This window comes from Ipomoea triloba, chromosome 9 (genome assembly GCF_003576645.1).
Source record: "Ipomoea triloba cultivar NCNSP0323 chromosome 9, ASM357664v1".
In the NCBI taxonomy this organism is placed as follows: Eukaryota; Viridiplantae; Streptophyta; class Magnoliopsida; order Solanales; family Convolvulaceae; genus Ipomoea; species Ipomoea triloba.
Window position 1 is genome coordinate 28,566,111 of NC_044924.1, and position 14,486 is coordinate 28,580,596.

General features: G+C 34.1%; 1 protein-coding gene and 1 long non-coding RNA gene across 3 annotated transcripts; both read right to left on the reverse strand.

The window, feature by feature from the left end:
- Window positions 1-3,197: 3,197 nt before the first annotated feature.
- Window positions 3,198-5,662, reverse strand: LOC116029008. Of its 2 annotated transcripts, none has more exons than XR_004100265.1 (9): window positions 5,590-5,662; window positions 5,387-5,478; window positions 5,167-5,286; window positions 4,894-4,983; window positions 4,753-4,814; window positions 4,177-4,271; window positions 3,880-4,094; window positions 3,688-3,759; window positions 3,198-3,590 (listed from the first exon to the last, which is right to left on the reverse strand). It is a non-coding gene; the product is annotated as an uncharacterized LOC116029008 (long non-coding RNA). The 2 variants fall into 2 exon arrangements; XR_004100264.1 differs by having other exon boundaries at window positions 4,177-4,333.
- Window positions 5,663-11,656: 5,994 nt separating this feature from the next.
- Window positions 11,657-12,283, reverse strand: LOC116029877 (receptor-like protein 9DC3). Its single transcript, XM_031271920.1, has one exon. It carries the CDS (start codon window positions 12,281-12,283, stop codon window positions 11,657-11,659), a length of 627 nt encoding a protein of 208 aa, XP_031127780.1.
- Between the last annotated feature and the right edge of the window lie 2,203 nt (window positions 12,284-14,486).

Sequence of the window (14,486 nt, forward strand, 5' to 3'; positions counted from 1 at the left end):
GTGAAATCGAATGTTGTATTCTCGCGTGAACATTGCATCGTTTACATTTCAAGAATGCAATAGAGTACGTAAAAAGAGAGACAAGAATAAAGAGAGAATCATCAATGGTTTATTAATCATCCTTCAATATAATATATACAAGATATTTTATTAATCATCCTTCAGTAGAATATATACAAGAAATACAGAGTTTTAATATAACTATAAAGAATAAAGAGGTATTATCATAATATAATACCTCTAGTAATGTCCACCTCTCATCCATCTATTATCAATTTTAATTTGAGCATATAATATATCAATTTCTTCGTCTCACATGGGAGAACCCGAATCTAATTTGACGCGACTGAAATTAGAAGTGAACCCCACATATATTTTACCAACTCCTATACCGCATTGTTTAACTTATCGATATAGAAATGGTGAGATTCATGTCAATTTTTTGGGATACCAAAAATATATAAGGCTTAAGGCTATATGGCTCTGTTTGGCCGGCATACCTAACTTATAAGTTAGCGAAGGCTTAAAAGTTAGTCCTAGTAGCTACTAGCTTATTTTGAAACATTATTAAGGGTAGCGTTTCAAAATAAACTAAGTTATCATACTTTACCAAATAGAACTTAAAATTTATTTGTAGCTTAAGTGGTCCAGTGGCATCAAACCCTTCCCTTTATACGGGAGGTGGTGGGTTCCCTTTATACGGGAAGTGGTGGGTTCGAGCCTCAGTCCAGGTTGAGAAAGGGGCAATAACAGATACTGCATTGGAATAGAATCAGTAGTATTCAAAAAAAAAAAAAAAACAAGCTATCTACGAGCTCTAAAATATGTACAAGCTTTAATTTACTAAACATTAGCCTATGTAGTGCAATGAATGCTTATTAAAGAACAATTAAGTTCATTAAAAACAACTAATTAATGAACAATGAAATAATCACATTATATATAATAAAATAATTAAAACTACATAATTGAGGATTAAAAGCACATTATATTACATTTTCCCCTGTGATTTTCATGTATAGATCAGATTTCAACAAATTAGAGTCTCAATTCTGTGGTAATCTTTAATGAGCTGATCTGATCGAGTACATGAATGTTCAGTGTACAGTCTTTTGATAGTCTTTGCATATATATAGTATATCTCAAGCAAATTATGTACGCCAATGCATGACTTGGTTTAATTCGGTTTCTATTGCTTACTCCATACGGCATGGAAAATGTATACAGGTGCACTGTGTATGAAAATGAGTTACGTTGTGGTATAATCTTTGCATCTCTCAACCCCACAAGTTACTCCGATGCATGACTTGGCCGGCTTATATGACTTTAATTAGTTGTACTGCTTAACGTATAACCTAACTTCATTGTTCAACCCATGGTTGAAAAAATCACTAGCACCTAGGACGCCTAGGCCGGGATTAATCGGTGCCTAGGCACCCGTGTATTTTTTTATTTTATTTTTAATTTTTAAAAAAATTTATTTAAGTATTTTTAATTTTTTAAAGACTAATAATTATAAATTATATAATACTTTAATAGTTAATACTAAAATATTAAATATTAACCTAAAAAATATCTAGAGTTTGTACAATTTAGGGTTATTTCGATGTTGTTTTGAGTGAAATAACCCATTAAAAAAAAGAACAATAGTTAATCGGCCGACTAGGCAGCCTAGTCGGTGACTAGGGGGTCTAGGCGGTCAGCGCCTAGGCGGAGCTTAGGCGGTTGCCTAGCCGACCAGGCGCCTAGACCACCATTTAAGGTGATACGCTAAGCGGGATTTTTGCAACACTGGTTCAACCAAACTTCTATCATCATATATATATAATTATTCTTTATCTATATCATCGTTTCTATTGCTTACTCCACGGGTCGAGCATGAAAAATGGATGTATAATATAATGTAACTTCACTGTCCAGCGAATCGAAGCTTCTATCATAGTTATTCTCTATCTATGACTTGATTTCTATTGCGTACTCCACAAGCTGGGGCATGGGAAATTCTCTATCTATGACTTGATTTTTATTGTTTACTTCACAGCTTGGGGCATGGAAAATGTATAAAGTCACTTCACTGTTTAGCAAAGCTTCTATCATGGGCGGGGCATGGGATATGTATAAAATCACTTCACTGTACTGTTTAGCAAAGCTTCTATCATAATTATGAAAATTGTATAACGTAACTTCATTCATAGTTATTCAAGGAAAATATTTTCTGAAGTGTGTTTCATACAAACATAGCCCCCAGAGTTTTTGGAGTCCACTCACAACAAACGTGAGAGGGCCAATTAGTTAATTTCTACCTAATGCTAAAACTTCAAGTTGGGTATAGTAAGATTTACAATTGAAGATGGAAAACTGCTGTAGATATTGTTTGAATAGAGATATAAAAAGGTGAGCTCTTGGAGGTTAATTAGAAAAGATATTTAGAATTCCTCCCTTAAAATGGTTGTATGAAAGACCTAATAAGTTGGTTGATTCAAATTTCAGATTGTGAGTTGGACATTACTGCTGAATTCATTATTGTTAAATTAAAATTCATTACTTTTAAATGTTTTAGATTGCCAATTCACTGTGGAATAAAATTAGAAAAACTACTCTTAGTAAGCATAAAATACGTCAAGGACTCGAGATTGCTAATTAAATTTGGTAGCTCTCCAAAAATATTCATGAAACTAACATCTAATTCGAACTAAACTTTGGTAGTGAACCAACTAGTTTCAAGTTATAGGATAGAATAAGTGATTCTTGTTAGTACGGACTAAATATGTATATATTAATTAGTTTAGTACATACTTTATCATAATTGGTATATATTGGTTCATAAAATAAATTAGATATTTTGTATTTAAAGTCCGAGTACAACTAATTTGTAAAAGTCATGAAGCTATTTTTGAGGAGTGGAGAAGAATTGAAGTCGTAGATGTGTTGGCAAGTGATGCTTGGTTATCTCAACAAATGAATGGTTGAGAAGAATTCAAAAACCACGTACCCCTCATTTTCCTAGCTACGTGAAGAGAGTTGGATGATCGTGGAAAACAATGCCTAATTTTATGGTGTTGAAACAACTATAAATAAAGGGAAATGCAATGAAGCAATTTGAAGTTTCAAGAAAAAAAAATCCAGACATTGTTCACAAGAGCTGTGAAGAAACTCGACTCACTGGAGTAACTTCAAATGACTGAAATAGACCCAAATTTTCAATCTTATTAGTGTCAATATTCTTGATTCTTATTTTAATCCTAATGACAGGTAATGCATGCAACACTGAGAGTGGTCTGATATTGTACTTCACCCTGATTATTTCCCACATAAATCCCAGGGACATAACCATGAACAACACGAATATAGAAGATCAGATGTGGTAAGGCCTTCAGATGATCCGATTTGAGACCTAAGCTAGTGTACGTGCACAAATGACAATTGCAATTTTTGTATGGATTGCTAGGACGGAGCACCAAGCACCAGTCATGATGGAGAACCTCCACCTCCATCGTAGATTTACATTCATGTTGTGTACTCCGCGTTTATCTTCACATAATCATAACTCAAGTCGCACCACCATGGAACTCCACTAACTGGACCATCACCTGTACGGATGGATGCAAACTATTCAGTATGGGAACCAATTCACGTTTGAATTTTGCTCAAAACATAATAATATTATTTTCACAAGCTGAGAGTTACCAATAGATATGTGAACTTCAAACGGTTCCATGAGTCTCACCAGCCTTCCTCATATAATTACTGGATGCAACGCTGCAAGTTTAAAGATCACTGATGATTGAACGAACGTGGAAGATGGAAAAGTGGGAAAATATATGCCCAATAGAATGAGCAAAAGAGAACAATATAATAGCATAGTGCGTGGAAACTTACGTCACGCAATGGCCAATGGATGTGTATGGTAGTCTCGGTTTCTGCCACCCATTTCTGAATCAATATGCAGAACTGTATGTCATAATTGGTTGTAGAACTGTATAAGTTTATATGTTGCTTATATGCCTTGGTAAGTGAAGAAGAAGATGCAACTGAACGTGCGTGCAACTTTTGCTGCATGCTTCAGCTTCATTTTCTGCTCCAGCTACCCGGACCTGTGTATCAATAACGTAAGCAGACGCTCTTTAATTTGTATGCTAAAAATCCACAAATACGTTTCCAGTAGCGAATACGCACCTCCACATTTTGAAAGACAATACGCTGGACTTGGCCCTTCACGTCTCCACCCAACTAACCCGGCCTCCTCCGCCCCAACCACCTATCAACCTTAACTGCACAGTTTACTCGATCTTGTTGGGATTCTTACACTTGTTGGGGTTCAAACTTATGACCACTATACCAAAAGTTATGATGTGGCTTTAGTGATAAGCACTTGATTCTAACACCATCCCTTTTCTTCAACTTTACAATAATGAAATAAAATTACCCCCCACTGCACAAAAAGACTATTTTATAGAAAAAATATGTTCTCTTTCAACCCTCAAGAGCAATATGAAACTACCAGTGCCCACTTCAAGAATTTAAACAAAAGCATCTTTCTGACAAAATACCAGATAACTTAAAACTGAAAATGAACGATTAAATTTTTTTTAAATAGAAGGAAAAAAACTGGCTACATATCAATTGACTAGGTGAACTCATAAAGCAATAGACAGACCATTTCAATTAATTTTTTTCTTTTTCTTTTTACTTGATACATGCGTTTAGTATGACTATTATCCTTAACATTCACATTCTAAGAAGTGTACAAACCTCAATCAAGCATGTCGCTCCTTCAGTCCTTCTCCACCCCAAGCTATACATTTTGTTATTCCCTGCATTACCGGGAGAATAACGATATTTGTAATGCACTGTAGTCCAAAAGAACAACCGAAGTTTTAAATATATATATACCTCTGATGTGTATTAGTTTGATGTGTGAGCTGGTGTAACGAAGTAGGGGGGCTAAGGCCATGAAAAATGTAGTAGCAGAAACACTGCATGCTGGATCATTACAAAATAATAAAAATAAAAAATGAAAGTATGGAGGTGCAAAAATGTCACTCTTTTTTCAAATTCCTAGCATTTTAAGTGACAAAATACTTAATACCAGTTATTAGTGAGAATTTTACGAGAGAGCTGGAGAACATATAAGAATAAAGTAGATAAGGCAACGTTGTTACTTACAATAATTTGGTTAAAACTTGGGTAAACAGAAACCTGGCCGGTACAATTCGTCTCCAAACATCACTTGTAACTGAGGCATCAGTAGTAACAACTTGAAATATTTGCATATAAGACTGTTAACTGGGTCATAGATGAGCACCGAATATAATCTTAGTGGTCTTAGCTTAGTGGTATTATTCCTTTGCTAAGTCAAAATAGATAAGGCAACGCCGTTACTTACAGTAATTTGGTTAAAACTTGTGTTAACAGAAACATGGCCAGTACAATTCATCTCCAAACATCACTTTTAACTGAGGCATCAATAGTAACAACCTGTATTTGCATATAAGACGGTTAACTGTGCCATAGATGAGCACCGAATATAATCTTAGTGATATTATTCCATTGCCAAGTTTAAGTAGATAAGGCAATGCTATTACTTACAATAAATTGGTTAAAACTATGGCTAACAAAAACCTGACATGCACCATTCGTCTCCAAACATCACTTGGAATTGAGGTAACAATAGTAACAACCTGTAATATTTGCATATAAGATTGTTAACTAGGTCATAGATATGCACCGAATATAATCTTAGTGGTATTATTCCTTTAATTTGCCAAGTTAAAGTAGATAAGGAAATACTATTACTTACAGTAATTTGTATAAAACTTGGGTTAAAGAAACCTGGCCTATAACAATCATCTCTAAACATCACTTGTAACCATGGTTGAAAAAATTGCTAGGCCGCCTAGGCGGGGATTAATCGGTGCCTAGACGCCAATGTATTTTTTTTTAATTTGTTTAAGTATTTTTAATTTTTTTAAAGACTAATACTTATAAATTATATAATACTTTAATAGTTAATACTAAAATATTAAATATTTACCTAAAAAATATCTAGAGTTTGTACAATTTAGGTTTATTTCGCTCAAAACAATGTTGTCTTGAATGAAATAAACCATTAAAAAAGAACAATAGTTAATTGGTAGACTAGGCGGCCTAGTAAGAGGTCTAGTTGGCACCTAGGAGGCCTAGGTAGTCGCCTAGCCGGCCAGCCGCCTAAACCACCATTTAAGGTGATACGCTAGGCGGTCGACTGGTGCCTAGCGCCTAGGCGGGATTTTTGCAACACTACTTGTAACTGAGGCATCAATAGTAACAACCTGTAATATTTGCATATAAGACTGTTAATGGGCCATAGGTAAGCACCAAATATAATCTTCGTGGTATTATTCATTTGCCAACTTAAAGTAGATAAGGCAACGATGTTGCTATTACAATAATTTGGTTAAAAATTGGTTAATAGAAACCTAGCCTGTACCTTTCGTCTCCAAATATCACTTGTAATTAAGGCAACAGTATTAACAATCTATAATATTTGAGTATCAATCTGTTAATTGGGCCATAGTTCAATTTCCACCGTACCGAATATAATCTTAGTGGTATTATATATTCCTTTGCCAAGTTAAAGTAGATAAGGCAACACGTTACTTATAGTAATTTGGTTAAAACTTGGGTTAACAGAAACCTGACCTTTGCCATTGTTCTCCAAACATCACTTGTAATTGACGCTTCAGTAGTAATGATCTAAAATATTTGCATATAAGCAGGGCCGTTCCTATAGTTTTATAGGCCCGGGGCAAGTGAAAAAAAAAAAGGCCTCATATTAAATTTAGAAGTTAACATAAATTTTTATATGTGAATTTTAAATATTATATATGAGTACAAAAATACTAATGTCAATTGAATTGAAATAAAATTTAAAAATTTTCAACATTTTATAAATAGAATACTAATACAAAACTAGTCATGACAGAAAACTTCTATGTGCTTTCCTAGATGCAAAGTCATCAATGACTTCATCAAGATTAATATTGTCTAAGATATCATTCTCAATACACAATATTGCCAAGTTATATTGCCAATATGATATAAGACAATTTACCAGGCCATAAATGAACACCGAATATAATCTTAATGGTATTATTCCTTTGCCAAGTTAAAGTAGCTAGATGAGGTAATGTTGTTACACACAGTAGTTTGGTTTAATCTTAGGTTAACAGAAATCTAGCCTATACCATTCGTCTCCAAACATCACTTGTAACTAAGGCATCAGTAGTACCAACTTGAAATATTTGCAAATTTGACTGTTAACTAGGCCATAGATGAGAACCGAATATAATCTTAGTTGCATTATTCCTTTGCCAAGTTAAAGTAGATAAGACAACGCTGTTACTTTCGGTAATTTGGTTAAAACTTGGGTTAACAGAAACATGGCCAGTACAATTCGTCTCAAAACATCACTTGAAACTGAGGCATCAATAGTAACAACCTGAAATATTTGCATATAAAACTGTTAAATGGGCAATAGATGAGCACCGAATATAATCTTAGTGATGTTATTCCTATGCCAAGTTAAATTAGATAAGGCAATGCTATTACTTACAGTAAATTGGTTAAAACTAACGATAACATAAACCTTGCATGTACCATTCGTCTCCAAACATCACTTGTGACTGCATCAATAGTAACAACCTAATATATTTGAATATATGATTGTTAACTGGGCCATAGATGAGTACCGACTATAATATTAGTGGCATTAATTTTTTGCCAAGTTAAAGTAGATAAGGCAACGCTGTTACTTACGGTAATTTGGTTAGTTAAAACTTAGGTAGAAACCTGGCTTGTACCATTCGTCTCCAAACATCACTTGTAGCTAGGTTATCAGTAAAAACAACTTGAAATAATTGCATATAGGACATTTAACTAGGCAATAAATAAGCACCTAATATAACCTTAGCGGTATTAATCTTTTGCCAAGTTAAATTAAAGTAGATAATGCAACGCTATTACTTACACTATTTTGGTTTAAACTTGGGTTAACAGAAACCTGGCCCGTACCATTCGCTCCGAGCATCACTTGTAACTGAGGCATCAATAGAAACAACCTGAAATATTTGCATATAAGACAGTTAATTGGGCCATAGATGAGAACTGAATATAATCTTAATGGCATTATTCCTTTGCTAAGTTAAAGTAGATAAGGCAACACTGTTAGTTACGATAATTTGGTTAAAACTTGGGTTAACAGAAACAGGCTTGTACCATTCATCTCCAAACATCACTTGTAACTAAGGCATCAGTAGTAACAACCAGATATATTTGAATATATGATTGTTAACTAGGCCATAGATGAGCACCGAATATAATATTAGTGGCATTATTCTTTTGCCAAGTTAAAGTAGATAAGGCAACGTTGTTACTTACAGTAATTTGGTTAAAACTTGGGTTAACAGGAACCTGGTCCGTACCATTCGTCTCCAAACATCACTTGTAACTGAGGCATCAATAGAATAATCAACTTGAAATATTTGCATATAAGACGGTTCACTGAGCCATATATGAGCACCGAATAGAATCTTAGTGGTGGTATTATTCCTTTGCCAAGTTAAAAGGCAACTCTGTTACTTACTGTAATTTGACTAAAACTTGGGTTAACAGAAACTTGGCATGTATCATTCGTCTCCAAACATCACTTGTTACTGAGGCATCAGTTGTAACAACCTGAAATATTTGTTCTAAAAAAAAAAAAACAACCTGAAATATTTGCATATCACCGAATATAATCTTAGTGGTATTTTAAAGTAGATAATTAAGGCAACTCTATCGGGTACTTACAGTATTTTGGTTAAAACTTGGGTTAATAAAAACCTGACATGTACCATTCGTCTCCAAACATCACTTGTAATTGAGGCATAAGTAGTAACAACTTGAAAGATTTACATAAGCATTGTTGCCATATTAGGTTGAACCCTAGCTTTGCCATGTCATGCCATATTAGCTTGGCCAGCGTGGCAGCATTTATTAAATCTGCACTTGCCTGAAAATAAATAGTAGCATTATTCAAACTTCTGTTAGAATGTTGCTATTTTTTGTTATCCTTGATGACTCGCCAAAGGCCTTGTGGTCAAGCGGCACAGTTGTGGCCCTCCTAAGTGAGAGGTCACATGTTTGATCCCCAGTATTCAAAACAAAATATGTAACTTGATGACTCTTCAGTTCCTCTGCTCTATTTTGATTTTAATTATTATGTGCTAAGTGTAATTTTGATAACTAATTTGAAAACAAAATATTTTGATTTTAATTATTATGTGCTAAGTGTAATTTTGATAACTAATTTGAAAATAAAATTTTGGAGGTTTTAAGGTTGAGAACTTTTGTACCAGGATTTGATACATATTATTATTACCATGTTAGTAAATCGCGAGATCAGACCACCTGTCAGTTGTTATACTGTGCACTATGGTCCACAATGCATTGTGGACCATGGGTCATGGTTGATACTGCAGTTGTGTTGAACTGATACTGCAGTTGTGTTGAAAGGGAACTGCAGTTGCGCGGAACAGAAGCCGTGTCATCCATTTGGAACTGTAGTTATTTTGAACGGATACTGCAGTTGTGTTGAGCGGATACTGCAGTTGTGTTGAACGGATGAATGACCTCTGTTCCGTGCAACTGCAGTTTCCTTTCAACACAACTGCAATATCTTTTCAACACAACTGTAGTATCTGTTCAATACAACTGCAGTATCAACTATGATCATGGTCCACAATGCTTTGTGGACCATGGTCCACCATATAATTTGCGGACCACCTGTCAATCCCCATGTCCTCACCTCTTTCATGTACGTTCTACACATAATAATGCGTCTTCATCACCTCTAATTGGTCAATATCTCTCAATGATCCCCTAAGTTAGTGGGATTCAAACCCTCACACTTCTAATTGGTCAAGATCTCTCAATGATCCTCTAGGTTAGTGGGATTAGAACCCCCACACGGCTGCTGAGCAATGCATTAGAGCGATTGGCCGAATTAACTGAACTAGTCCTGGGGACCCTATTATCATGTTTGCTTGCTTACTTTTACTATCTTATTGGATTCAAATCTTTTAATAATTATAAAATTCATTGTCATTTTCCCTCTCTACTTTTAATTTGAACAATAAAATATAAAATGAAGAAGAAAAAAATAGAAAAAATTATTCATCATGCTGCATTAAATATATATGCAACTTTAAAATAAATAAATAAATATATATATATATACACACACACACACACACACACACTACATATATGTATATATGTATAAGTATATATGTATTATATATTTTTATATATTTATTTTATTTTTTAATTAATTAATTAATTATTAATTTATTTATTTTGATTTTAATTCTTATTTACTACCGGCAACTCTTTCCACTAAAACATATTATAATGAAGTCGTGTTTGGCGTGTGGAACATATCTTATCAGATATTATTTCTAAAAGGGCATCTGCATTGTCAATGTTGCCCTATTTTCTGCCAATTATATTGATGACGGGTAATTCACCCAAAAAAAAATATTGATGACGGGTAATCCGGTATACAGGTAAAATTAGATTTGATGACGATGCAATGTATAAAATAGACTAGAATTAAAAACCCCTAAATTTTATTCTCAAAAAAAAAAAAAACCCTAAATTTTTGTTGTAAAATTTGTTTAAGTCATAGGACTGCAATTTAGGTTCAACCAAACATTGTAGATTTGTAGCAGCAAGAAATGCTAAACACAACAAGAGTTGAGAGATGATGCATTTGCTTACGTCAAAATACATAAGAAGTTGAGTAGCACATCTTACAATGGATAACAAAATTTTCAAAAGAGCAAGATATTTTAATATAATTTATGTCATATTATTTGAATATGACGAGGGTCACACTTGTGTGAGACCATCTTACGGATCTTTATTCGTGAGCCGGATCGGGTCGGGTCGAAGCAACATGCAAATGTCATACTTATATGTGCAAATGTCATACTTATATGCTCAAATGTAATACTTATATGCTCAAATGTAATACTAATCAGAAATATATTTTATTACTTATAAGAGAAAATGTAATACTTTTGAGGAAAAATGTAATACTTTTGAATTTTGATGTAAAAGTAATATATTTTTCATCAAAATATAAGGAATAATATAATACTTTTGAGAAAAAATGTAATACTCTTAAATCGAAATGTTAAAGTATTGCATTTTCCCTTAAAAGTATTACATTTACCCTTATAAGTAACAAAAATTTTATTCCTAATTAGTATTACATTTGAGTATATAAGTATGACATTTATACGTATAAGTATTACATTTTCATCTTGACGCGACCCGACCCATCTCACGGTGAGACAGTTCACACAAGTTTTTGCCGAAGAAATATTTCATTAAATATAGTTTCTCTTAGTGTAGTTTTTACATTTCATAAACGACACTCAAATTTGAAATCCTATTAAGTGATAAATCATGTACAATAATGATAATCATATTAATACAAAAATATCAAAGTAATGCAGAAAATAAAAATATGTGAAAAGGGAATTCAAGCTAGTAAGAAAAATGCATACCTTACATTATTTGTGACGCTTTTGTAAAAAGCAACAAATTCATCTTTATAATATTGGCATATTCAAGCATTCCTTCTTTGTGTTGGAACAATTTTGTGTGTCCTATTCCCGTAGAAAGTCATAAACAACCATTTTGGCCTCCTAATACGAGACATGAGATTTTCCATGAAAATTCCAAATATCACTCCACAACAAAACCCAATCACTACCACTCTCCAAGTAAATCCAATCATGAATTTTGATTTATCTTCATACTCAACATGTTGTTGTTGGTGTTCATGTGACCTATTGTTGTCATTGCATTCTCTCGACAGTGGAGATCCACATAAGTTGAGGTTACCCCCATATGAGTCATTTCCAAAGGTGTTTAACTGGTAGCCCGTAGGAATGCGTCCAACCAAATGATTTTGTGACAAGTTTAACACCTCAAGAAATTTCAAATTTGTAATTTCCTCGGGGATTTTCCCTATCAACTGGTTCCAAGATATGTCCAAAGATTCAAGTGATGTCAAGTTCCCTATTTGGTGTGGAATACTTCCATTGAGGCAATTATGTGAGATGTTGAGAAGTATTAGTGCATACAAGTTTCCAATGAGCATTGGAATCTCTCCTTCGAGTTTGTTGCTTGACAAATCAATTGTAGCTAAGATGGTCAAAACCTTTTCTAGTTGAACCTCGTAACCTTTCATCGTTAAAATGATTGAAATGTCATAAGACCATAAAAAATTTTCATGCACTTCTACTTTCAAATAACTTGCTTCTTTTTTACTTTCATGTATGACATTGACCATACTTGTAAAGCCATTGAAAAAATATTTTGGTATGGCTCCTATAAAGTTATTGCAAGAGAGATCAAAGATTTGCAATTTGGGAAACCAAAATGTAGAATTGGATGTGGTTATGGGTCCGTACAATCTATTGGATCTCAATATTAGAACCCGTAATTCTAGAAGATCTCCAAGCCATATTGGAAATATATCATGAAACTTATTATTCCCCAAATCAAGAGCCTCTAGTTGACTGCAATTGGCCAAAGATCTTGGAATGCGTCCTCTGAGTTGATTCCCATTCAATGATATGGTTGTTAAGCTGTTGCCCTTTACAAACATGGTGGGAAATATCCAATTGAAGTTATTCATTCCCAAGTTCAACACAGAAAGTATGTGACTTTCACCCAGGCATTGTGGGATTTTGCCATTGAGCTTGTTATTTTTTAAGATCAAAATCTCAAGTGCACTCAAGTTACATATGGCAATATCTAAAGGTCCTTGGAGTTGGTTGGATTGAAAATTAAGCACGGAAAGATTTTTAATGTTCAAAAAAATTTCTGCGGCCACCTCACCACTGAAATTGTTGGATGCGAAGTTGAGGACTCTTGCATGAAGAAGGTTTGAAATTGAATGAGGGATCAAACCATCTAGTTGATTATTAGATAACTCAACAGATATTAATGATGATTTACTTGAAATCTCAGGAAATTTCCCTGTAAATCTATTTTTGCTGAGATCCAAATAGTGTAAATATGGAATGCTAAAAATGTCGACAAATGGAGTTTGGCAGCAGCCCTCAAGATTAGGCAGCAAGCTGAAAACTTTGAACACAAATGTTAGGTAGCCAAACTTTGTTGAACAAAATATTTATTGTTTGGTCCCTACATTTTAGGCTAACTACAAAATGACCCCAAATTCTCAACTATAAATAGGGTGGTCATTTTGTCATTCTAGCCATCCCAAATCATTCTATTCTTCCCTCATATACTAGAGATATTAGAGAGTTTGTTGAGTGTATTTCTCCTTCCTAGCAAGAGAGAATTATCCTTGTTTTCTCCTTGTTAGTTAGAGAGTGGTTGTAACTCCTATTTTCTCATAGTGAAATTCTTCTACCCTTGCCCGTGGTTTTTACCCTAATTTATTTAGGGGTTTTCCACGTAAAATCTGTGCCTCATTTATTTTTCTTTCTCAAATTATTGTTGCAATCTGATCTATCCCACTTCCGCGGGCGCAACAAAAAATACAGGGAGGTATAGTCCCACTGAAATTGTTGGATGCTAAGTACAAGAGGTTTGCATGAACAAGGTTTGAAATTGAATGAGGGATCAAACCATCTAATTGATTATCATGCAAAACAACAGTTTGTAATGATGATTTGCATGAAATCTCAGGTAGACTCCCAGTGAACTGATTTCGGTCAAGGCCCAAAAAGAGTAAAGAAGGAATGCAAAAAACCCAGGGAGGTATTGTGCCGTTTAGTGTGTTTTCAGACAAGTATAACGCCTGGAGTTTTTGGAGTCCGGTCGCAACAGACGGGAGAGGACCAATTTGTGAACTTCCCGTTAAATCTAAAAATTCAAGTTGGGTAAGGTTTACCATTGAAGATGGGAAACGACCATAGAAATTGTTTTCAATGAAATCTAAATCGGTGAGCTCTTGGAGGTTAGAAAAGATATCTGGAATTTCTCCCTCAAAATGGTTGTATGAAAGGCCTAAATAAGTTAGTTGGTTCAAACTTGAGATTGTTGATGGGACACGACCACAGAATTTATTAGCTTGAAAATACATTACTTTTAAAAGTGTTAGGTTGCCAATTGATTGTGGAATAAAACCGGAAAAACTACTGTCAGTAAGCATAAAATGCTTCAAGGACCTGAGATTGCTAATTGAATTTGGTAGCTCTCCAGAAATATTTGTCCCACTAAGATCTAACACTTGTAGTGTTTGATTGCAATTCCAACTGAGCTTTGGTAATGAACCAACTAGCTCCGAGTTATAGGATAGAATAAGTGATCCTAATTTCGGCAGTTGGAAAATGTTATCAGGAATGGAGCCAGCTATATAGTTATGTGAAAGATCTAAATATCGTAATGAAGCAGATATATTCCTTGGTATGGTACAA

What these genes read in the sequence shown, in the direction of transcription:
- LOC116029877 (XM_031271920.1), bottom strand. Translation starts at nt 12,283, where the DNA reads ATGAAAGGTTACGAGGTTCAACTAGAAAAGGTTTTGACCATCTTAGCT.